At 53.1% G+C, this 25,814-nt stretch overlaps 1 protein-coding gene across 21 annotated transcripts in view; it reads left to right on the top strand.

Annotated features, from left to right (window-relative positions):
* Positions 1-25,814, top strand: part of NFASC (neurofascin) — a 196,572-nt gene that overhangs the window by 163,642 nt on the left and 7,116 nt on the right. For 11 of the 21 annotated variants that reach the window (XM_066361965.1, XM_066361972.1, XM_066361967.1 and 8 more), the window contains 6 exons: positions 1,560-1,574; positions 7,096-7,317; positions 11,575-11,691; positions 12,900-13,052; positions 21,412-21,543; positions 23,609-23,678. In XM_066361965.1, the coding sequence (XP_066218062.1) occupies positions 1,560-1,574; positions 7,096-7,317; positions 11,575-11,691; positions 12,900-13,052; positions 21,412-21,543; positions 23,609-23,678 (709 nt within the window). Of the gene's footprint in view, positions 1-1,559; positions 1,575-7,095; positions 7,318-11,574; positions 11,692-12,899; positions 13,053-13,204; positions 13,317-21,411; positions 21,544-23,608; positions 23,679-25,814 lie in introns of those variants that run through there. The other 10 variants (XM_066361980.1, XM_066361978.1, XM_066361977.1 and 7 more) reach the window with 4 other exon arrangements.

The raw sequence follows: 25,814 nt of genomic DNA, 5'->3' as shown, positions 1-25,814 counted from the left end.
AAAGAAGACTTCAAAGAAGTGATGTGTGTAGGGATCCTTGATGTTGACCACAGGTGATCATGTCTGGTGCTTTCTTCAGACCTCCCGAAAACCCCGACCCCACTCAGGAGAGCAGCGGCGCTTCCTTCCCTGGGGCTGCCAGACCCTGCTGCCCAGTGGGCCAGCGCCAGCAGCAAGGGGATGGGACTCGGGGAGGGGACACTGTGGTCTGATAAACCAGGAGTGAGTCACACAACACGCTCCTCTCCTAGTTTGACCCTCCAACTGCATTGGGTCATCCATTAGGGCTGGGGGACTTTGGGTAAAGTGCCTGATATGTGCCTGTTAACACAGGCATGGCCGGACTGGGAATGATGCACTTTCTTGAGTACTTAACCCTAGGAAGATTCAGAAAAGAGAGCCTCTTCCCGCCCCACCTCCACCCAGTATAGAACGTCAGAGAAAGACGCATTGTCCAGCCCCAGTGAGCACCACAGGAAAGTTCTGCAGCCCCAGGCGGAAAGAGGGCAAAGACTTTTCTTTTCAACTTATGGACCTGCAGCAATTCAGGAATTCCTCTTAAGGCTCAGCTCACAGTTGGTGTGACTGGTGGGAAAGAACTGTGGCAGCGGAGCAGGACAGGGGCCTAGGACTCCAGGCTGCCGCTGTCCCCAGGCCTCCCCAGGCAGATAAAATGTGGGGAGGGTCCAGCCAAATATGCTGCCCCCTCTCCCACCCACCCCAACACTATCCCACATCTTCCCCCAAAGATAGCAGAACCATTCTTTTATCTGGGGTGGCTGTCCTGCACTTTTTGCCCTCAAACCCTGGCATCACGGAGGGTGACCCAGCCTGCTTCATAAAGGTCAGTCTGGCCTGGGCAGGACATCCTCTTGGGAAAAGACCTAGGAATATAGCACTCTAGGCGGACTGCCTGCTGCCACCTTCTAGATCAGGGGTCCCCAAACTACGGCCCTCGGGCTGCATGCGGCCCCCTGAGGCCATTTATCCGGCCCCCGCCACACACCCAGAAGGGGCACCTCTTTCATTGGTGGTCAGTGAGAGGAGCATAGTTCCCATTGAAATACTGGTCAGTTTGTTGATTTAAATTTACTTGTTCTCTATTTTAAATACTGTATTCGTTCTCATTTTGTTTTTTTACTTTAAAATAAGATATGTGCAGTGTGCATAGGGATTTGTTCATAGTTTTTTTTATAGTCCGGCCCTCCAACGGTCTGAGGGACAGTGAACTGGCCCCCTGTGTAAAAAGTTTGGGGACCCCTGTCCTAGATGTTGGTCCTTGAGTAGAGGTAGAATCAGAGTATTAGAAAGGTCTCCAAGGTCCAGGTGGCAAGTTTTCTGTAGAAATATACCAAACCCCAGGGGCATTGATCATGAGCCCCAGACACCAGTTGGCACACTCGGGGCAGTGGCCAGTACCTGACCACACTCTGTGGGTCGGGTTTGAGCCAGAACCTTCTCTGCCTGCTTCTCCTGAGGTTTCACCTGTGTTCTGTTTTCTCTTCTCTCTCTTATCCTTTCTCCCTCTCTCTGGCCGTCTTGGGCGTTGTGTTCTGAAGCTACTCCAACCGCAGGTACCGTACCAGCCGCGGAGGTAATGGGCATGGCATGGGATGAGAAAGGTGGAGCCCAGCCCAGGCGGAGAAGGAGGGAGAGGCTCGGACTGAAAGCATGCTCCAGGCTCACCCTTTCAGTGGTTGCGAAACCAGACTGTCAGGAAGGATGTGTGTAGAGGAGGGGACCAGAATCTAACACATGCTCCTCCCTCCACTTACAGCTTGCCCCCTGCTGAGACAGAGGGTGACTGACTTGGGAGGGGCCCACACACATGGGCTCCAGACATGTTCTTGGACCCGGAGCTTTCTCTGAAACCAAGTGATTACTTCCTTGAAACACGTGGGCTCTTGCCTGACATTTCAGGGCTCAGAGAGAGGGTCTGCAGCCTTTGGTGGGTCAGCTGTGTCCCAAGAAGGAATGCTGCACCACAAGTAGGCACAGCTGGCTCCTGTCCTCTGGTCAGGCTGCCGTGCCCTGAAAGGGTGACCTGCGGGTGAGCACACTGTGCATGCTGGCCGTGCATGCTGCATGGGGCCCAGCACCAGCTCTGCCATCTGCCGTGGGTTCTGGTCAGTGAGAACCAGGGAGCATATCCTTGGATGGAGTCAGGTGCTTCAGGGTCTGGAGTCTCTGGACACCATGGGCTGATTGGCCCCTCACCCTTCAGAAACCCACCTTCTTAGAGTCTTCGGTATTAAGAACACTCTCCATTTTCGGGTTCAGGGAGGTTGATACACAGAAGTGAGGAGGGAGTAGGGCAGGCAGGTCCCAGCTAACCAGGTTTCTCCTCAAATTCTCATTTGTGGGCTTGAGCATCAAAAGGTGCTTCACCGTGGAAGGCCTGTCCTCAGGCTGGAGACACTAGGCGGGGAACCCCAGGGTTCCCTCCCTGCCCCCCCCAGCAGAGGACGGACAGGGCTCACCCTGGCAGAGCAGAGGCTATGGGGCAGGGCTCGCCAGAGCCTGCGGAGGCTCTCGGCAGTGGGGGAGAACTGAGAACCAGGTGAGGAATCTGAGATGTTGGCTTATGAAAAGGGCGCCGCCTTGCCTTACGGTTTCCTGCCCACCTTCTGTCCTCTACGCCCACCCCCACTTTAGGTTGGTTCTGTTTCAGTTGCACACCCTGCTTCCTTCCGTTTACCTTTGTTTTGTCAGCCAGATCTGTAGGTGACACGCTGCGGTCCTCCTCCCCTCCCCCGGCTCTCTCCACCCCCCACCCCCTAGTAACCCAGGCTGGCAGGGGCCCGGTGCCTCCCCACAGGGTCAGAACTCCTCTGCTGAAGAGGTGGATGCCCTGGGGACTTGGGAGAAAGCCAGTCTTGCCCTCTGGGGGTTGCTTTGACTTCCTGATTCAAGTTTGCAAAAGGTCTCTTCTGGGCCTGACCTGGCAGGTGCGCGGGACAGCCTGCGGGGCTCAGTGAGGATGAGACGCAGGGCGGGCACCCGGAGAACAGCTAGAAGCTCACCGGTCAAGCAGCTCCTGGTCCCCTCCCCCATTCATGCCTTGCTCACAGGGCAACCGTGCCAGTCTGGGCTGCCCGTCATGAGAGGCAGTTGCGATGGGGATGGGTATGATTACAAGCGCCCCACTTTGTACTTCCCGTCTAGAAAAGATCCAAGCTCACGGAATGCAGAATGAGCGCAGGGTCTCTGTCCCTCGGTCAGTGTGGTTCCTAGGCTCGAGCTTCCTGTAGGACACGGTCGAAGAAGCGCATTGCCCTTCTTTGTAATAAGATATGCTGATACCCTTAACTGTCCTCAGCTGTAAACGCATGAGAACCTCTGCACAACCTGCCGGTGGCAGGCAAGGCAACTTAGGTCCTGCATTTCTGACGAGGCCTGGCATCCAGCCCACTGCTCCCTTCCCTCTCATCCTCCCCAAACCTGGGTGGTTTTCCCCCATACTGATGTTTGTGTCTCACTCAGTGAAGATGGTCCCTGTCGTGTACCTGTACCTGCTGTCTCTTAGAACTGCTGCCCATCTGTCCCGGCCATCTGTGATTTGGCTAAGGCGTCTGTGTGTCATGTGGGCATTTTTGGACTGAACCTTCCACCTGGAAATGTCTGGAAACTGCTGTCCTCATCTCTGCCTCAGTTCAGATATGTAAATGTTAGGTAGGCCACTCCATGGCGGGCTCTGGGGTCAGCGAGATGAGTAAGAAACGCGTCATCTTCTCTCAGCTTTCTCCGTCTCCTACGTGGTGTTCCCGAAACTGGTGGGAAACTGGGAAACCTTTGGCTGTGGCTGGGGTGCCTTCCCGTGTGCGTTCGGCCACCTATTAGACAGATACTGCCTTTGGGTGGGGGTCCTGTGCTTCCGGCTGTGGCTCCCCCTTCCTCTCAGGTGGCAGCCCGGTAGTCTGCCCTGCGCACCGACCAGGGCGGTTCTCTAACCCGTGGTCCCTGCTCTGGCTGGCGGTGACATCCTTGCAATATGTCTCATCCAGCCTGGGGGCCACTCAGTGGATAAGCCCCACTTCTGGGCTTTATTCCCTTTCTGTCCTCTATCCCAGCCCCACCCCAGGGCATGAAATCACCAGAACCCCCTTGGACCTGAGCACTGGATACTTTCCCCTGGGAAAACCTTTATTCCCCTCCCGCCTAGACGCACCTCTAACAACTCACTCACCTGACTCAGTCCCTTCCCTCGGGGCGTCTCCTCACCTCTGCCCCCCTCTCTCTCCAGCCCTGTCCAGCCAGGGGACAAGAGACACAGCTAAGGAGTGGTCAGAGGATGCTTATTTGCCATCTGTGACCTCAGACAGTTAAGGTTGTGTCCTCTGAGGGGACTCCAGTGATGCCTGGTGAGCAGACAGCAGCTGGCTTGCCACGCCCCTCTGGGCTCCCTCCCGCTGACGCCCTGAGACTGTTGGCGCTGAGCAGAGGAAAAGCAGCTAGGTCGCCATCATTGGGGAGAATCACTTCCTCTTCGTCACACTTGGCAAAAGGGACCATCAGAGGGAGGGGACAGTACTGTGTGGAAGCATCCTCAAGCCATGTATGTGTCATTCTTGCCTCTGACCAGCCAGCCTAGGGAGAACTCGTTCTAACCCAGCCTCTCAGCCTCTCTGTTTCTGAGGCTTCTCATTGGGACCTCGGGGTCACACGCGTGAGCCTGGCTGCGTGAGTGTGAGCGTGTGCATCTCTGCTCATATGAGGACTAAGGGGCACATGAGAGTAGGAAGCTTGGGAAATGTGATACCGTGTGTGCAGGCAGGAAGCCCAGGTCTCTGTGCTACACAGAATGGGGTGATCCAAGTTGAAAGGAAGTCTTTTAGGGATTTTTTTTCTTTTTGACAGAGAGAGAGACTGAGATGGACAGACAGGGACAGGGACAGACAGGAAGGGAGAGAGATGAGCAGCATCAACTCTTCATTGCAGCACCTTAGTTGTTCCTTGACTGCTTTCTCATGTGTGCCTTGACCGGGGGGGGGCTACAGCAGAGCCGGAGACGCCTTGCTCAAGCCAGCGTCCCCGTATTTTTTTGATGACACCTTTTCAACAATCATAGGAAACAGAGGTCCTGTGAACATTGTATTTGCCAGAAATTAGTGGAAAATACAGTGTTGATGAGAAACCAAATGAGAGCGGTCCTGACCCAGCTAAATGAAATAGCCTCTCGAGGTTCCTTCCAACAGCATGGAGCAGTTGTGCGCCCCTGGCCCATGTGTTTCCATGGCCATGGAGCTGCCAGGGATCTGGCCTGGGAGAGAACCGACCTTTGCCTGGGGGTGGGGGGGCCTCTCAGGCTTTTCCATGTATCTGTCTGTCTTAGTGGGTGGCATGATGAATTCCCTTATGCTGAGCTTTTCTAAGACTGAGCCTTCCGGGCCTGGGGCCACCTACCTACGACTGAATGTATCCTTGAATAGTGACTATGAGACGGAGATTGTCCCCACCCACACAGCTCCATCCCACCCACCGTCCCAATGTCTCTGAGTTGACCGGGGCTTGAAGAATATAGCGCTGACTGCCCGGACTTTGCCCAGGAATCTCCGGAATGTGTCCGAGTCAGCTGCCCAGTGTGACTTCTGTGGTCAGCACCCTCAGGGCCCAATAATGCTTCTGATCTTACAAATAAGGAAGTGACAGGGGATCCCAGGAACAGTCCCTCCTCTGTGGGGGACCTGTAATATTGGAGGCCCCGGGAATGAAAGGGCTTTTGTTGATCAGGCTCTTATTGAGAAAGCTCAGGATCTCTTGTTCTCCCCTGAGAAAAACACTCTGGCGATTTTCCCTCTGGCTCCCTCCCTGGCTCGGCCCCCTTTCTTAGGGTGGGGATATTATTTTCTTGAACTTATGGAGATTTGAGGTAGAGAGGGAAGTCATTATTCCTTGGGAGTTAGAGTCACCTACTTATGTCTTATCCTCCTGCCTACTGCCCCGTCGACATCGACACTAGCAAGTGGACCCTGATCAGACCACAGGAGATGGAGCCAGGAACAGAGGTGGCTCTGTCTCGCTGACTTGCCCCAGTAGTCTTCTCAGACCCTCAACTTTAGCAGCATTGGAACTAAAGAGCAATAGGACAGCCCTTTGTTAACTTCCGGGAGCCTTCACAGAAGGAAAGGGGGCTGTGGAAACGTGGTCACATGCAGAGACTTCGCCCTAAGAGCCCGCCTCGGGGAAGGCCAGCTTTGAATGGAAGATGAGGGCATAGCGTTTGTACAGATTTGAACTCCTTGAACTGATGCACCAAAGATCCAGCATGTCTCACTTGTGCCCTGGGATCTCTGTGTGCTTGGGGCTAAGAGGGGCTTCCATTCGGGCCCTATTCTCATTCAACTGCGAAAAGAAAGGACTTGAGGTAGCTGAACCCCAAATGTCCTAGAGAGAAAAGCAGTTGCTGCAGTCCAGGTAGAGTGGGGTGACTGCAGGGAGGACGTCCCTGGGCGGAGGAGAAGGGAGGGCCAGCAGTGGAGGCGGGAGAGGGAGCCACAGCACAGGCTGGCAGAGTGGGGACTGTTCTCTCTGGTGGCGCTGGAACTCATGCACGCAGGGAAAAGGGTGACTTTGGGGGGTGAATTGGAATCATGCACGCAGGGAAAAGGGTGACTTTGGGGGGTAAGTGGTTAAGAATGGCAGGCTTCCTGGTGCTCCTCCAGGACAGGACCCAGCCATCGGCCCACCTCCGGGGCCAGGCTCCGGGACTGGATGGTCGTGGTGCTGCTTGGCCTGTGTCTGGGGGGGCGCTTGGCCTGGGATCTCCCGCTGTTGTCCCTGAGGTCTGAGCAATTTGGTCCATGTCCCTTCCCATCCTAACCCCTGCCCTTGGCTGGATGCATGCTGGGTGCTTTGAACCACGTAGACCATGAGAAGAAAATGAAACGTACACAGGGCTTCATTCTCTTCCTGGCCCATGGCTGTGTCCTTTCACCGTGATTCATCCGACCCAGTTCCTACGTCATGCTTGGGGACACAGCTGATTACTGAGCTCCATCTCGTCACCGGGATGCCTGCCTTGCACGCGGGGGCCGTGAGTCCAGGCTGGGGACAGCCAAACCGACCAGACTTGGCTGTTTTACATTTTCCTCTCAGCTCCTCCCTCGTTGCCCCCGACTACGGTGGGTGCCACGGGCGCTGTGGGCAGTACGGATGCTACTGCCACTGCTGCCACCACCGAAGCCACAACAGTCCCCATCGTCTCAACTGTTGCACCTACCTCCATCGCCACCACCACCGTCGCCACAACTACGACAACCACTGCCGCCGCCACCATGGAGAGTCCTCCCACCACCAGGACTAAGACACATGAATCCGGTACTGCCCATCGCCCACGCTCCCTACCTCCACCCACAGGCTTCCCCAGGCACAGGGACTCTGGGATGGTGGTGACCGACACCTCCCTTGGTTTCTACTTTGAAAAAACCCACAACTGGATTCTCAGTCTGGTGGCCTAGTGGCACAGGGTACCTCTGCCCCCACAGCTCAGGTGGCCCTCCACCACTTCATCCCCCTTGTCCTAGCCACAGGTCCCTGTCCTTTCGCAGAGGGCCACACTCCTCAGGCACCCTCCCCCCACCCGGGCCCCACGTAGGAGGGTTGCCAGCTACATGCCAAGCAGTCAGTCAGGGGCTGAGCATTCTGGGCACAGCTGTCCTGAGAAGGCTCCCTGCACCGGCCGTGCACATAACCTTGTAACACAGGGGCCCTAGGAGTGGGGAGTGGCTGGCCATGCCAGGCAGCTCTGTTCCCAGAACCCTGCTCCTCCCTCGTCCCTCTCCCCCCAGCTCACACGCACAGACTTTTCTCTTAAAAGGTCAGCACTTCCATGAAACAGTACTGCACAGACGTGCTCTGTTGTTCGTTCCATGCACACTCCCTGTGCCCCCACGTGCACACACGGAGGGGAACTCACAGCCTTTCTGGGTCCCTTGGTGAGAATGGATCCCAGGCTGGCCTGTGAGCCCGGACATGTGCTGTTCCTGCATCACACAGCCAAGCCAGCGGCTCGGTTCCTCCGGCATGAGGAGACCCCTTGGCAATCCAGCAATAAATCTAAGAACAGAGCATCAAACTTTTATTACCGTGGAGAGGAGGGCCTCTAACTGGTGAAGCCCACAGGCCAGTAGTAAAATCAGTGTGATGCAGCCAAAGGGCTGGCAGGAAGCACCCAGAACCTTCCTCCAGCAGCTGTTTCCTGGGCAAGTTCCTTCACCTTCTGAAGCCAATCTCCCACCCCACCCACTTCTCCTAGTGCAAGGATGGAGACCTAATCCACATGTGTTGCCTTTTTATTTACTTATTTATTTTTATTGAGTGAGAGACAGGGAGGCAGAGAGACAGGCTCCTGCATGTACCCTGACCGGAATTGACCTGGCAAGCCCCCTACCAGGCAGTGCTCTACCCATCTGGGTTGCTGCTCCGTTGCTCTGCAACCAAGCTATTTTAGTGCCTGAGGTGAGGCCATAGAGCCATCCTCAGTGCCCGGAACCAAGTTGCTTGAACCAATTGAGCCATGGCTGTGGAAGAAGAGAAAGAAGGGGTAGGGGTAAAGAAGCCAATTGTTACTTCTCCTGTGTGCCCTGACCAGGAATCAAACCCAGGACTTCCACATATGAGGCCAATGCTCTACCACTGAGCCAACTGGCCAGAGCCCACATGTGTTGTCTTTAACTCAGTTAGTTGCGTGGAGTGATGTGAGCTGGAAGGGGAGATAATTGATCCATAGCTGACATGCTCCTCAGACCTGGAAAATGCTAACTTGCTTTAAAGGAGCAGTATTCAGAATTTAAACAACATACACTTCAGGAAACAGTTGGCTGAGGAGAAACCTGCTAGGCTATTAGAAGCTGCCACCAGTGTTTGGTGATGGATGTTCTTTCGGACCCCAGAGTAAGATATCTTTTGCAATAAAGTGGGGCTTCATGTCGCACTTGAATGCTTTGAGTTCACAAAAGAGACACATAAAGAATGAGGAAAAGGAGCAGGCTTGCCCACCAGCATACTTCCCCTCTGGAAGGACTGCCTTGCTGCCACCCGGAACTGGTGCTGTGGACTCTCACATCCCAACTGCAAACTACCGGGACACTGGAGGGCCTGGCCATGCCCCTGGGTTGATCCTTAGAGTTTGGGGACACCCTTCCAAAATCCTCACTTTCCTTAATGTGGCAGAATGGCTCTTCAAATTTTTAAAATAAGTTTTTATCTTTATCATGTCTTTCATCTTAGGACAAAAAGTTCACTATTTTCAGGGTGAAATGGGACTTTTTATTTGTATTGTTTCAGATTTCAGGGGATTCTCCCTGATCCTCACATTCTAGGAGTCAGCAGGACAGTCCAGAGCTCCCCCTCACTACCTTGCTTAGTTAGTAATCGATAGCTCTCCTTGGTCTTTCTCGTGGATCTTTTCCGGTCTTTAGTGGCCACCATCTCGGTCTCTCCAAATGGCAGTGCCTTCCTCCAGCTCCTGCCTCTAAATTAGGTTCCTATCACTTGACCTTTTCAAACAGTACCTCTATCTAATTGACATTTAAGACAGGGAGATTTGAGTCAATGTTATATTGGTGGCCAAACTGTTTAAACCCAATTCTTCTCTGGCTATTTCTAGGGCCCAGCTTAGAAGGAGGAAATTCAAGTCCCCTAATCATAATTCATTCCCACTAGCAAGAGTCATATAAGATTTCACGAAACTGGTATTGGGTGGCCTAAAGTAGCCAGTTAAATGGAAACATCTGGAAGATAAGTAAAGAAGCATACTTTTTGCCCTCCCCCCATGGAGAATGCCCTATCGCGTCATCAGTGCGGTCTCCTTCTTGGTCTCTCCCCTACATCAGTCAGTCTCACCTGGGGCAACCAGCAACTGACAAGGCTGTAGCAGAGAAGGCACTCCTTTGAAGTGAAGACTAGATCTTTTATCACTTCCCCAGCGGTGCAGACTCAGTCACATGTCAAATAGATAATGAATAAATGCATCACCAATGTACTCTATTCATTTATTTTTGACAAGTGAGTTGGTGACAGTGCCCCCTCGCATGCTAATAAAATATACAGGAGCTGTACTTGTAAAGTCTTTGAAATACAAGGCCTCATGCTAGTACTCCACTATGAAATCTTTGCTCGGAAATGGGGTAATCAGACTGCTGGGACTCTTGAAAAATGATTACATTTGAAGATTAGCACCATTCTCCTATCCACAGGCTATGGTTTCAGACAGCGTGATAGCTTTGATAAAGTAGCTCCCAGCTCCTAGGAACTAGATAATTAATGTCTTCTGTGTTGCGTGGAGATCAACCTTCAAAGGCTGTGGTGTGAAGAAGCCAACAGAACAGGGTTCTTCTGGTGTCTGGATCACTGAGAACTGGGTGTCAAGAAGGAGTTATCTCTTCTTGGTCCCACTTTGCCCATAAGAGAGAGAAGTAGGGTTCATACTGTCTACTTGGGACCTGGGGTCCCACCTGAGGCCATTTTCCACATAGTGCGGGGTTTCAGTGGCTAAGATTGACCCCGGGGCTCCTCAGACCAATCACCTGTCTAGTTACCATTCTCCTCCTCCAGGTTTAGGAACCCATAAAAGTTTTCCTGTGTTTGGTCCTGTCCTTCCTGCAAATCTCATCGTGCCTCGAGTGGCTTTGAAAGATAGCCCCCTCTCTCCTTCCTGTAGAACAGGGGTCCCCAAACTACGGCCCGCGGGCCACATGCGGCCCCCTGAGGCCATTTATCCGGCCCCCGCTGCACTTCCGGAAGGGGTACCTCTTTCATTGGTGGTCAGTGAGAGACGCAAAGCATGGCATCGCTCACATACAGTACTACTTCCAGTGACGTGGGATGCACGCCTCACGGCTCCGGAAGCACGTCACATCACTTGTTACATCTAGCAGTGACAAATATGGAACTGGACATTGACCATCTCATTAGCCAAAAGCAGGCCCGTAGTTCCCATTGAAATACTGGTCAGTTTATTGATTTAAATTTACTTGTTCTTTACTTTAAATATTGTATTTGTTCCTGTTTTGTTTTTTTACTTTAAAATAAGATATGTGCAGTGTGCATAGGGATTTGTTCATAGTTTTTTTTATAGTCTGGCCCTCCAATGGTCTGAGGGACAGTGAACTGGCCCCCTGTGTAAAAAGTTTGGGGACCCCTGCTGTAGAACATCTGTGGTTGAAGAGAAAGAGGTGGACACATCTCTTCCCCTCTGCACTCAAGCCAACAGGGTTTTTTCCTGGCCCTGTGACAGCCCTGCTCACATAGATGACAGTGGTCTGGAAAGGGAGTGAGCCCCAGTTAGAGCCTGCAATAAAATGGACCAAAACACTCTTCTTCTTACCCCGCCTCTGTGGATGCACAGTTTCCAGCCCTCCCTTACATATGGGGGTCCTCCCGACTACACCTGCTCGTATCCGGATGGCAACATCTGGCCTGGCCACCAAGGCTGCAGCTTGGAGCTCTGTCAGGGCCTGTGCACAGCCACTTTTGACTACTTTTTCCTGGCCGCTTGTGTCTGTCTGTCTGTCTCTCTGTCTCCAGCGCTGCCTCCCTCCTCATCACTAACTCCTCTTCTAACCTGCCCACCAGCCCCCGACGAGCAGTCCATATGGAACGTCACGGTGCTCCCCAACAGTAAATGGGCCAACATCACCTGGAAGCACAGTTTCGGGCCCGGAACTGACTTTGTGGTTGAGTACATTGACAGTAAGCATTGCTGTGCGGGGTGGTGGTGGCGGCAGCCGCGGCGGGTAGCGGACATGCCGTTAGAGAGCCTGCGAGCTCCCTCAGGCTCAAGGAGGCCTGTTAGCCTGGCTTACTGTCACTGAGTGAAATCGATATGTGCTCAGACAGCAGCAGGGTGGGAGGCGCAGGCTTCAGGGAAAGGAAGGGGTTTCTGCGGCCATTAGTGAGGTCTCGCGTTGCATGTGCTGGGGGGGGGGGGCCTGTCAAATGGGGCCTCCGCCACTTCCTGCCCAGGACGAGGGTTCTGAAAAGCCCCTAAATGAGCCAGCCAGATCTCACCTCTGCATGGATCTCAACTCAGAATCCATGTTTTCTGATATCTCCACTAGACAGGTGGGGCCGGTTCAGACTTGGAGTACAGCTGTGCTTTGCTCAGAGAGATACTATTGGCCATGGTTAGAGACACAGACCAGGGTCACTTGTCTCAGCTGGTGGCTTGAGCTGAGCCATTCACTTTGCTGGGTCTTGGGACCACAGGTACAGTTGTGGGTTGTGGTCAGGATATCTGCCTTCTCTGAGTGAAGGCCCCTGCTTCCAGTGGGTCAGGCCTGCCATGGAGGCCTCTTTGGCATGTGCTATAAGCAAGTAAGCAACTCACCCAGCCGGGCTACCCACCCGAAGATCTCTGAGGAAAGAATAGGACAAGCCCTAGTTCTCGGTGGCCGGAAGGGATTCACAGCCACAGAATCCAGACCCCCGAGTTTGGTTCGTACTTTCTCAGCCTCCTTCCACTGCCATTCACCCTGCACACCAGACAGGCACTTGGTTCTGAGGTGTGACTTCTCCACATGCTGAGAGATGAGAAGCATCTCCAGTTACGACGAAGGTTGCTCTCTGGCCCTCTGATGCTCTTCAGGATCACAGCACTGGCTGACACCCTGAGAGTTTAAGGAAGTCAGATATGTTTAGTGCTAAGACTGCGGTAAGGAAAGAAACTCCAGGAGAGAGAACGGTGTCCTCTGCTGAAGAGCCGCCATGTAGGGGAGTCAGCACTGTGGGGAAGGGCTGGTGTTGGAGCTGCCTGGTGACCTCCGGGGCTGCACAGTGGCCTGGCCTGGCCACCAAGCCCTGGCCTGTCCCTCATGCTTCAACAGGTGGCAGGAACCTAGGCGCTGCCTCTCCAGCTCCTCGTGCCTGGCCCTCGGCTGACTGAGGTTTCTGTTCCCCAGGCAACCATACGAAAAAAACTGTCCCTGTTAAGGCCCAGGCCCAGCCTGTACAGCTGACAGACCTCTATCCCGGGATGACATACACATTGCGAGTTTATTCCCGGGACAACGAGGGTATCAGCAGTACCATCATCACCTTTATGACCAGTACAGGTGAGAGGGGATCTGGCCTGGCCATCCCCTGCAAGCATGGACGTTTCGTTCTCATTCTCAGCTTCCTGCTTGACTCCTCCTCCGAAAGAAGACCCCTCTCCCCCGTTCCCCGCCTTGCATGCATGGCCTGTCTGAGCTCTTATACTTTGCAGCTCCCGGCAAGACGGCAGGAGCCAAAAGTGCATGCGCCGTGGAGAGGCAGCCTCGCTTCTGACCTGTGGGGATGAGTGGGGAGTCAAGGAAACAGGTCGTAGGATGAGGACAAGGAGGCCACTTGGCTCCCTTGCTGTGCTTGAAACACAAGGGCTTGGTGTATGTGCACACTTGTCTCTGCAGGTGGGTGTGGGAGCCGTGGCGCGCGGTACAGCAGGCCTGTGGGATTAGGGGACAGGGCCATCCAACAGCCTTGACCCAGAAATCTCCCCAGGAATCAGACCAAGAGTCGGCATGTACGTCACTGCCTTGCCACTGTCATCTGTTGTTTAAAATTTTTCCGCAGTGTGTTTGTTTCATGAGTTGTCTGGGATTTGTTTTTATTTAATTTTTGTCCTAAGTTTGTTATGGCTTAAAAGTAGTTGACCTTCTTCTGCTTTGCTGGGGGAGGGGAAGAAACTTGGCAGGATTAGAATCGCCTTAGGTCTAAAGGGGCTTCAGCCGCGGCTGGAGCAGCATCCTCCTTGCGCCAAATGAACGGGCCGGTGGGGTGGAGTAAAGGGTATGAGGCTCAGAACTCTCTGCTAGGCAGGTAGCCGGCTGGCGGTCTGTCTGTGTACATCTTTAAAAGCAGACAGGCAGGTGGTATGCTAAGCCCTGGGACTAGGATCCGGAAGGGGCGGGGCGTGGGGCAGCGACAGAGAGAAAAGGACCAGTCTTTGTCCCCAGGGATGTCCTAATCAGATGCAGGTTAATAGACAAAAGGATAGAGAGAAAAAAAAATACCACAATGATTGATATGAACTTCTGAACATTGACTTAAACACTCATTACTCCTCCTGTGTTGGACTGATGAGGCTGATCCTGGTAGCTTGTGAGTGTCTGCCCATCTGTGTAGATGTCTTCCTTACTCTTTCTAGCCTGGTCCCTCCTGGTTTGGGTGTCCTGTCCTCCTCGTTGTTCTTCCGCCTGTCCTGCATATGTCCATGCCGTCGAGACTCAGGGAGCTTGAGTCCAGCTGCTTGCGTGGGGCTAGCTGGGCCAGCTCAGGCAGGGTGTCTGAGTGGGCAGGCTGCCCTGGAGCCAGTTAGGGAACCGGACGATGGACCAAGTGGGGCAGGTTGCTAGACTCTGTCTGACCCAGTTGGGGTCCCACGCCATGGCTCACCACCACATGTGTTTGATGTTGCTTTGATATAAAACTGAGTCCCGCACAGAGACGGGAAACGGGCTTCAGACTGAGACTTCACCCAGGGCTGTGGGTGAGGGTTGGGAGAAAGACCCAGAGAGAAAAGGACCGGTCCCTGCCCTCAAGGATGACCTAATCTGCTGCAAGGTATTAAACTCATAGGACAGGAAAAATACAGTGAGGACTGATGATATACTTCTGAACATTTACTCAAATGTTCATTGCTCCTTTTCTGTGGTTGGCCTGAAGGAGCTGATGCTGATAGCTTGCTTCCAGAGCAAGTGAGGCACTCAGCACGTACAAGTTTTCCTGGTTCCTCCCACTGCAAGCTGGAGTGGGCAGGTGTAGGACCCTAGTTTTAAGCACAGAGAACTCACTTACCTCCCTGGCGGGCTGGATATTACTATGGGGAAATTGCAGAGTGAAAGAAAATATTGTTGCTTTCTGAAGTTCATGTGTAACCATGCGTGTGTGTCCAGAGCCAAGTCCACACGGTTCCCCAGGTCCCTGTGTCTCATCAAAGCAAGAGTTTGTGAGCATCTCTGGACCTGAAGACTGGTTGTTTAGGCAACCACAGGCCATCAAGTTAGTCCACAGACTTAAACATGCTGTAGTGGCTCAGGAAGCAAGTGGAGGAAAACCATGGGACATTAATCACTCATTGAAGCTCTTGAGGCCAAAGAGGCTACAAACACATAGCCCTGGACTCCAAGATGCAAGTCAATTCTTCCATGGTGGCCGTGCGGCATGGGGCGAGGATGTGGCATGGTGAACGCTGAGGGGGGGTCAGCAGGACAGACGGCAGTCCATCTCGGATTCCAGGAAAGCAGGAAGAAGGGACATTTGGGGCCCTGAATGCAGTCAGCCTCTTTCTGCTGTGTTTGGGAGAGACCCAGGGACGGAACAAGACAGGAATAGAGAGGTGTAAATTGATGCTTAAGTGAGAGCAGCCAAGTCAAATTGCATTTGAAGAAAGTCCATTCCTATTGTATTTGTTCAGCTATCCTTATTTCTGAAATAGAATCTCCTGCCGACCTTGAATGACTGGCCTCTCTTCCACAGCCAAACCAGACTCCCCCCGATTAGTTAGGAGTCATGGGAACAGTCTGCCTTGCAGATGACTTGCTCAGGTTGTAAGGTGTGCTATGAAGACCCATAGAATACGGGCTCTGGCCCAGAGTAAGAGGCATTGGGACCTGTGTTTGCTAGGTTAAACCCACCTTACCTCAGGTCCCATTTGGTTTGAGGGGTTTTTTAGTGGAGATATTATTGGCATATGACATTGATTACTTAGTTTTAGGTGTACAACATAATGATTTGTATATTGCAAAATGATTACAATAAGTTTGATTAACATGCATCACCACACATAGTTACAAAACCCACTTAGTATTTTTTTGTTTGTTTTTATTTAGTGAGAGGAGGGGAGGCAGAGCTAGACTCCTGCATGTGCCCCGACCGGGATCCACCGGCAAGCCCACTAGGGGGTGATGCTCTGCCCATCTAGGGCCCTTGCTCCAGTTGCAACTGGAGCCAATTTTTAGTGCCTGAGACAGAGACCATTGAGCATCCTCAGCACCCAGGTCCAACTTGCTCTTATCGAGCCCATGGCTGCAGGAGGGGAGAAGAGAGAGGGAGAAGCAGAGGGGTGGTGTGGAAAAGCAGATGGGTGCTTCTCCTGTATGCCCTGACCAGGAATCGAACCTGGGACATCCACATGCTGGGTCAACACTCTACCACTGAGCCAACTGACCAGGGCCAAAATCCACTTAGTTTTGAACAGCCTTCTGTGTCCAAACTTCATAGGAAATTCTTTGACCATTTTGGTAAAGATGAAGGTAACATCTGAACTTTGCATGGTGAAGTCAGAAATGGAAAGCTATATTTGCTTTCTAAATTGCCCATCTGGCCTCTCCCCCTGCAGTGGTGACTTTTTCTCCCAAGGGAAAGTCTTGTAGAGATGGCTGTCAGCATGTGTCAGAAAAGGCATCAGGAAGACTATTGTGAGGATTGTTTTAGAGACTGTGGGAAAGTACTTAGAGCATAGCCCATAGAAAGTACTTATAAGTGTAAACTGTTAGCAGTAGTAATACAGTACTCCTCCCTTATCTGCAGTCCACCACAGTCCAAAAATATTAAATTTCCCCAACCATCGACAAGGTGGAGCAAACAGGTCCCCACAGACGCCCAAACCAGCTTCTCTACAAAAGGTGGGAACCACCATTCAAACACAAGTTGAAGTGGTTCCTTCATCCAGTGCCCTGCTGTGGCTCACGGTCAACCAGTATCCCTGTGACCCCTAGCTGGTGTCAGGGAAGAAACTAAAGCAGATAACCATATCATATTAGGATGACATTGATCATTAATCGATAAGTAGTCACTGAAGACTCGTTATGTGACCAGCATCATGTTAAGTACTAGGGGCTCAAAGACTCCCCTGTTCTCAGTCCTATAATAGTATCATTGGAAATCAGGACCAGAAAACACAGCAATTACCATCTACGTTGCCCAGGGTAAATGCAGTTCAGAGATTGGTGTGATCTGGAGGAACGGAAGATTCGGAAAAGAGGGTAGAGTGAAGGAAAGCAGGGGGCGTGGTGTGCAGGGGCTCTTGGTTGGTGTGGAAAGATACAGGATGGGGGAGACCAGAGCACTTGGAAGGCCAGGCCTGAGGGCAGCATTCTAGGAGTATAACTACGTCCTGTGTCATTGTATCCTAGGGACCTGACAGGCAAAGGGTGAGGGGACCCTCTGGAATGGAGTGGTGAGGTGAATATGAGGGGCATTTTGGAAGGAGGAATGATAGCCCTTAGAGATAGGGAGGATGGTGAAACCATTGGCAGAAACAGGGAGCAGGGAGGGGGCAGGAAGATACACATTGAATTTCAAGCAGATGGGCCATTCAAGGAGCTGTTAGGAGGAAACTCTGGGTATACGATATGGAAGTGGCTGGAGAGATGGTGAGAGGTGAATAAGATTGCCAGTTGGAAAGTCGGGACTGGAGGTCAGTTTGGGAAGGAGCCGCTCCATAATGGTAGACCAGGGGTCCCCAAACTACAGCCCACGGGCCACATGCGTCCCCCTGAGGCCATTTATCCGGCCTCCACTGCACTTCCGGAAGGGGCACCTCTTTCATTGGTGGTCAGTGAGAGGAGCATAGTTCCCATTGAAATACTGGTCAGTTTGTTGATTTAAATTTACTTGTTCTTAATTTTAAATGTTATATTTGTTCCCGTTTTGTTTTTTTACTTTAAAATAAGATATGTGCAGTGTGCATAGGGATTTGTTCATAGTTTTTTTATAGTCCGGCCCTCCAATGGTCTGAGGGACAGTGAACTGGCCCCCTGTGTAAAAAGTTTGGGGAGCCCTGTGGTAGACAAAGCACCGAGCACAGAGGAGCTTGAAGTTGGCTCGAGCACAGAGGAGCTTGAAGAGAAAGGAGTTAGCAGGAACTGGAGACAAGGGAAGATTAAATTCACCTATAAAAGGAGAGTGCATGAGCTAGGGCTAAAAAGATTGGCAGTTGCCTCAAGGATTTTTTTTTTTAAAGATTTTATTTATTGATTTTACAGAGAGAGCAGAGATGGGGGAGGAACGAGAAGTATCAACTCATAGTTGCTTCACTTTAGTTGCTCATTAATTGCTTGTCATGTATATCTTGACTGCACAAGCCCAGGGTTTCAAACCAGCAACCTCAGCACTCCAGGTCAACACTATCCACTGAGCCACCGCAGGTCAGGTTCAAGGGTTTTTAAGATACAGGAAGCTTCGATTTATTTAACAGCAGAAGGGAGGAGGCAGCAAAGAAGAAATTGAAAATGTTAGAATTTTCAGAGATCCTTTCATGACTGAGTGGCCAAGGAAGTGAGGTGTGGGTCCCACAACTGAGGGAGGATTAGCTGCATAAGGAAGGGGAGGCCCGACCTGACACGGAGAAAAGTCAGGGTAGAGGCGGTGAGGCTGCACTGGTGTCCCCAGGGGAGTGGGTGGGCGGGGCGGAACCGGAAGAGTGGTTTGGGAGGAACAGGAGAAGAATGAAAGGATTGCTGGTGGCAGTGACATGTGACACTGACCCTGTGATGGGCCTGGGTCTGCGTCTTCCTCCAGCAGGGTTCATGGCAAGAGCAGAAAAGTGCAGGAATGGCCAAAGAGACCCACAGCTGGGAATTGTGTTGGTGCTGGAATGGGTGACAAAAGGAAGGAGAGTGAGTTTAAGGTTAACAGAGGGCCTCTCGGGCCAAGAGAGGGTGAGTGGGCTGATACAGGGGAGGGTGTGGAAGGGCACCCACTGAGCAGGTGCGACTCGAGCCTCCTATGTATGTGTAAGGCTCTGTCCTAGCGCTGGGGAGACAGCAATAAGCCTGACAGGCCCTCCTTCCAGGAGCTTACCTTCTGGGGAGGAGGGCCAGAGAGGGGAAGCGTAGGCTGCGGTCGCAGCTCTGCCATGCACTGTCGTGTAAGTACTGTGCGCTAACCAATTGTGCCACCAGAGCTGGGGTCACATCTCAACTCGACCACCTACTAGCTCTCTGACCTTCACTATATCACTTAACCTTAGCGCCTGTTTCCTTGTCTACAAAATAGGGATAATAATGCATACCCCCTTTATGGGGATGTTGTGAGGATTGTTTTAGAGACTGTGGGAAAGTACTTAGAGCATAGCCCATAGAAAGTACTTATAAGCGTAAACTGTTAGCAGTAGTAATACAGTACTCCTCCCTTATCTGCAGTCCACCACAGTCCAAAAATATTAAATTTCCCCCACCATCGATAATATCTGCTCCTAACATCCAACCATCAACATCATCATGGCTTGATGGTACAGGGTCACTCAAAAGTAAACGGTCCTCCTCTTGACATGTTATTAGAAGGTCAGTAGAGCCTAACATTGTCACAGTGCCTGCACCAGTCACTTCACTTCATCTCTAGCAAGCACTGTATCACCTCATTGTCACAAGAAGGGTGAGTGCATTACAGTAAGATATTTTGGGAGAGACCACATTCACATAACTTTTAGTACAGTATATCATTATATTTGTTCTATTTTATCATTAGTTGTTAATTTCATGCATCATTTATAAATGCAACTTTATCGTAGTTTAGGTACATATAGGGAAAAACATGGGTTTGGTACCATACACAGTTTCAGGCATCCACTGGGGGCCTTGAAATGTATCCCTTGTGGATAAGGGGGACTGCTGTGTGACTGACAGATGGTTGCAAGGGCTATGAGAAAGATACGTTAGAGTTCTCAGAGAGTGACCGGGTCAGGGGAGAGGGTCTCTGCTTTAGCAGGAAGGCCTTTCCGAGAAGATGACACTTGCTGAGATAGATCTGGAGGAAGAGCAAAGGCCCTGAGGCAGGAATGGAAGCAGCCAGTGTGGCTGGAGTGTAAAGAGTGAGGAGAAGGGGGTGGGAAACAGGACTGGAGAGGTGGCCAGGGCAGCTCGAATGGGACCTGGCAGGTCAGGATAAGGAATGGAGGTTTTTCCCAATAGTAATGGGATGCTTTGGAGGTTAAAGCAGAAAGGGATTTGATTGGGGGGGGGGGTCTCTAGCACTGCAGGGCTGGCCTGTGGGAACAGGAGTGGAAACAGGGATGGGAGCCTCCCCGCAGCATGCACAGATCGGGGCAATCAGCCAGGGTCTTAGGAGTTCCAGGGCTTAGAGCGCATGGCAGGCAGCACTTGACCATCAGTCTTCAACTCTAATTGAGACCATCTTGGTGCAATACCCTTGGCTTAGTGCTAGAAAGACAGTTTCTCAGCCCAAGAGGACCAAAGGGTGGGATTGCATCCAGATGCCTGCTGCACAGACAGCACTTGATGCAGGTGCTGGAGCACCCCCTCTGTTCCCTGCGCTCCTCCCTGGAGGAGGCCCGTGCCTGGGCTCCGGCTCCCTGGGCTCTCAGGGCTCCGGCTGCACTGTGGCCCTCCCAGCTGGCCTCAGTTACTTTGTGTCTGTTCAGGTCTTCTGATCCTCCCTCTCATCCACATCTCGGTTTCCATGGCTGCATCTCAGGAGGTGTTGCTGTTGTTCTCCAGTGCATTGAAAGGAGAACGGCCAGTGGGTCCTACCCAACCCACAACCCCTCCCGAGCCCTAGCCCATGCCACTGTGTCATCGAGGACACCATCGAATGATGCCTGAACTCCTGCCTTCCATACTCATCCGCATGCCCTCCAATCACACGGGGTCTGCCTACTTGGAGACAGGTCTCTACATATTCCAGGCAGCGACAGAGAGTGACCCACTGTGACAGAGAGGGAGGGGGCAAGTCAGCTTGTCACAGCTGCCCTGGCGTGGGGTGGGGATCTTGGCGTGTGGAAGTGGTCTAAAGTGGCATGGGGTGTGCTGAAGGTGTGGCCCCAACCTCGCCACCAGCTGTCTGACTGACACAGGGACCATCTTGGCTGCCAGGGAGTGCACAGTGCGGTTGGGGAGACATGAGAAAGCTAGGGTGTCCGGGAACGCACCCTGCCCAGACCCGCTGCCAGGAAGCCTGGTGGGAAAGGCTGCTGACCTGGGCTGTGCAGGCCCATGAAGGTGCTCCTATAAGGGGTGTTTGCATCCTGACCATGCCCAGTTTCCCGATGGGTACACACTGGCTCCATTTCCTCGGCCCAGGCTCATTCATGGGGAATCATACCTTCACGACCAACCCCTGGCCTTCCGTCAACCCCTGCCGGGCTGTGACCAGGATGTCGTTTGCAACAGTGCCATGCCTCGTCAGTCCGTAGGAAACTTTCCCTCCTGACGGCCTTTCAGCCTCCTGCTGCTTATTCTGCTCCCTGTCTCCCCTTCCTCTGCCTCTTCTCTGACATGTTGACCTTGGCTCCTTAATTATTTTCTCTTCGTCCCTGTATCGGGTAGTTTGGGCCAGAGGGCTGCTAGGTGGTAGCGTTAGGCTCCGGGAGGAACAGGAGCATGATATAGCTGCAGTCCTCCCCTCACTGTTCCCCCTCACCTGCTCCCATGTGAATCCTCCTTCACACGTTTGCCTCTGGCCCTCCCCCAGCTTACACCAACAACCAGGCCGACATCGCCACCCAGGGCTGGTTCATCGGGCTCATGTGCGCCATCGCCCTCCTGGTGCTGATTCTGCTCATCGTCTGCTTCATCAAGAGGAGTCGTGGTGGCAAGTATCCAGGTAAGCTGTGGCAGAGAAGTGGGCTTTAGGGCACTGGCCAGCACACATTCCGGGGAGTCCCCAGGTCCCCTGCCGGGTTGAGGGGGCTCCGTTCTGTCGGCAAGCCTAACCCTAGTCAAGCTTGAAGACAAACTCCTCTTGCCTGTTCTCTGCATCTTCAAACTGCCAGAAAACACTTGAGTTAATTACGTTCCCCTGAGGTGGGCGGGTGCAAAGGTCCCTGCAGCTCCGGTGACGGCGTGGAAGGAACCTTGGTCCCTGTTAAGAATGACCTTCCCTCCCCTTGATTCACCATCCATCTGCTCAGTAAATTGGCTATTCTTCAGGCTGAATCTCATTAGAATCCTGTGTCCCAGGGAAGGAAGAAGGAAAAGAGTCATTTTCTCTAACCATTAGAGAGGGGGAGGGGAGAGGGAATGTAGTGAGGAGGGGTCTGAACAGAAGAAGCACACCCTGAGAGAAGTTGCCAAGTTGGGCTGTCAGCATGATTGGGACGTCTTGACAGAGGACGGAAACTCCCACGTGAGGAGCCGGCAGAGGCTGGGTTTGGGGGGGTGGGGGGGAGGCAGGTTGCACTCCTCCGGGCCCCTCAAGGGCTTTGGGCTTCCTTAGAGTCCCAAAGGGGCATTTCTCCTCTGTGGGCCTCGAGATTCTCCAGCCCAGACAAACCAAGGTCAAGTACAAAGACCTCTGGCATTCTTGTTTCTGGAACTATTGATTGTTTTTCAAATGGGCTAGAAAGCCATCTGTCTGCGATGGGTTGGGTAGGGTGACAGGAGACAGGAAAATGGATGACCCCGAGAGTGAAGGTCCTGCTGGACTGCAGCATGAAACTGCCCCTTGCCCCTGTCCCCAAGCCCAGTGGCCAAGCACACCCCATGCTCCCCAAATGCCTGCTTCTCTTCATTTCTGTGAATAAAGCCTCCAGGACCTCCCTAAAACTCTGAGAGGGGAGATTCTATTTAATCCTTTCCCCTGCCCACTGACCCTCAGACTGGGACCCCTGAATCCTGCCTCTCCCTGAAGTGTCAGGAGGCAGGAAACTACCCTTCTCATTTTGGTGAACGAGGTTTACTTTCACGGTGCTGTGCTGTGTTGGGATGGTTTTTCTTCTGTAAGAGAAAGCCTGAGTCAGGGAGGTGGGTGGCCTTATGAGGTCACCTTCCTGTTCCAAATGAATCGAACACCTGAAGCACTCAGCAGATGAGCTCTGCGCCTCCCTCTGCCCACTGGCAAGTGCCTGACCCAGTCTTCCTCCAGCTACAGGCAAACCCCTCGTCCACTGAAGGGATGAGTAAACCAGGAGCCATGAGGCCCAGGCCCTCATCTTCCCTAGACTGTTTCCAGCTTGTTATGTGACAGGTCCTTCACCTTTCAAGACCTGATTTCCTCCCCTAAAATGAGGGCAATTTTCCTTCCTTATACCCCAAAAAGGTACATAAAGAGTCATTCATGTAAATGTCTGCTGTGTGCCAGGCACTGTGCTGGGTGCTGAGGATTCTAGAAGGAATAGCGATCTGTCTCAGGGACATGCTGGCTGGTAGCGAAGGAATATCACTCGCCTCGATGGACAGGGCCTTGATGGATGTCTTCACCTCACAGAGGAGGTGTGGGGGGATGGGGCCATGCAGACAAGCAAGGGCACAGCACTTGGTTAGGAGCTTTGAAGAACACATAGCTCCTCCCCCTCAGGAAAGAACTGGCGTTCTGTCACAGGTGTAAGAAGCACACACAAATATGTATAAGACAGAGCAGAATGAGAAAGGTGCTGAGAAAAGGGTCACATCCCCTGGAGGTTAGGGAAGACCTGAGGGAAGGGTGAGGGGAGCCAGGTGGGCGGGGAAGTCATCGTTGTGGAAAGGTAAGGAAAGCCCTGGTGGGGAGGAGCACACAGAAGCAACTTGGCAGCTGATGAAATGTGGGAGGCAGGAGCAAGAGAGCCTTCGATGGTGCCTTAAGGAAAGGGAGAGTGTCAGCCCAGAGGCGTGTCTTCTGGCTCAGTGGTCAGGGCCCTCAGCGCAGGGACAAAGTCATCTGTCTGTCTTTGCTTCTCTTACTGACCAAGTGCGAGAAAAGAAGGATGTTCCCCTTGGCCCTGAAGACCCCAAAGAAGAGGATGGCTCGTTTGACTACAGGTGCGTGGGCTCCTGGGCTCCTGTTCACCTGCACTCGGCCAGGTGGGCTGTCCGCACTGCCCATGAGCAGTGCCCTCCCTTCTGAGCAGCTCGGCTTGGCTGCTGGGCCACCGCTGCAGGGATGTCCTCACCCATCGCGCATTGCGCTGTCACCTCTGCCGCTCCGAGGGCACCTGCTCCTCAGGGTGTGCCGATCACGACTGTCCCCACACTGCCCGACACACACTCACTCCGTGGCTGGCATTTGGTCATTTAGCTGCATCACACGGCTACACTGAACTCCTTAAATATGTTTCTACATTTTTATTCTGAAAACGAGCCCTGGGTCCTCTTGGCTGTGGAAAGAGCTTGGCTCTAGCGCCCTCCCTGCCTGCACCCCACCATGCCCTAGAGTGAGGGCCTGGGGAAGCCGTCCTAAAGTGTGGGCTAAGTGGTGGTGGGTGCTGTTTAAGGCCTTTTCCTCTTGAACTTGAACATTATCTCTGATCTTTGGCCTGAAATAGGCCTTAGAGAGGCATCTGGTCCAGTGACTGTCCCAAGAGAGGGGACTGAGACTGATTGAAAAGTCACCTGCCCGAGACTCCCACACTCGCCACCCAGTGAGCTGGTGGCAGAGCTGAAGAGGCCGGGGCCCACCCCCGTGCTCGTTCTCAGATCTGGGCGGGCCTTCGTACCTGGCTTAACGAAGTGCTGGCCTCTGTTTTGATGGCAGGTGTATTTTGACTTAAGGAACAGTGCAGGGTGGGTCCTGAGGTCTCACTCCTGACCAGGGGCGTGTGAGGAAATGCTCTGTAGAGGTCTCCTTCCCCACTTCACCCAGTCACTCTCTGGTCACCCCTGTCCTCCCCCGACTTCCTCATTTCATCCTGGGCCTCCGCCACTCTGCCCATCAGCAAGCAGCCTGACAAGTGGAATTAGATCAATAGGCAGTGAGCCACTGCCCACACAGGAGTCTGTCTGGCGGCCTAAGGACCACATCCGTCCACCCAGTTCCAGCCTCCCCATTAGCCTTTCAAGGGGCAAGCACAGAAGCCTCTTCTCTGACTGTCACCAGGACCTTGGCAGACCCAGCCCCTCTGTAAGCTGAGCGCTGTTCCCTGGCCATCAGTTCCAAAGGCTGTAAAGCCTTCTCACCCCCAGACCCTTAGTATAGCCACAGAGAAGGGGGTGAGGGCCTCTCACACACAGAACCAGGGAAAGAAGCGGATTCCACAAGCACCTCTCCTCCCTAGACACCAGAACTGGTGGGCAAACCCGTGCCTTCTGCCCGCTCAGCCCCGCCCGCCAGCATTGAAGTTGGAAAGGCATTTACGGGCCACACCACACACGCACGCACACACACAACACACCTCAGCTTTGACAGGGGGGATGTGGGGGTCTGCAGCATTCATGCTAGAGCCCCTACTGAGATGAGTCTAAGGGCCCAACACTGGGAGAGGGCTAAAATCAATACAGAGGAAAATTTGCCAAGTTCCCAGGCAGACAGGCCTGGGGCGAGGAGGAGCACCCGCGCCACCCTGCGGCCTAGCTGTCCAGCACCTCCCTGGTGGGGTTTCCTCTGCTTCCCCCTAACGCGTCTATCTACCTGGTCCTTGAAGGTCTCTTGGAAGGTGGGCTGACAGGAGGCTAGCATTAGATCTTCACATTTTAAAAAATACATGCCAGTTCTCACAAGGTGAGTTCCACTTTCAACACAAACCCAGAGACCCACCTCCCTCACTCAGGGCGCCTCTCCCACAGCAGTGTCCCCAGAAACTGCAGGTAGTGTTAGCAGGGCCGCATTCATTCATCACACGGGGGCGTGGGCTGATCGCCTCCCCTCTGTAATGCCCAGCGCCTCCAGCTCTCGCTCACAGCCCTCCCCAGATGGTTGTCTTCACCCAGCACTGTTGTTAGAAGCCAGAACACAGCCCAGGCAACTGGGCCTGTTGTCTTCCACACTCCTGGAAAGGGTTCGTCTGGCCTGGGGACAGCGGACGGGGCGGTGTGTGTCTGCTCAGACCACCTGGCACCGCTGTGGTCCCGCCTACCGGGACCCAGATTCTCACTGCTGGTCCCACTGCCTCCTGCCCGGGAGTTTGTTTCCCCTCTGAACTGCAGTCAGCAGCACCCAGGCCACCCTCCGAGCTGAAAGGG

This window comes from Saccopteryx leptura, chromosome 2, assembly GCF_036850995.1.
Source record: "Saccopteryx leptura isolate mSacLep1 chromosome 2, mSacLep1_pri_phased_curated, whole genome shotgun sequence".
Lineage (NCBI taxonomy): Eukaryota > Metazoa > Chordata > Mammalia > Chiroptera > Emballonuridae > Saccopteryx > Saccopteryx leptura.
The sequence above is the reverse complement of the archived record's forward strand: the minus strand, read 5'-3'. Positions and strand labels throughout refer to the sequence as shown.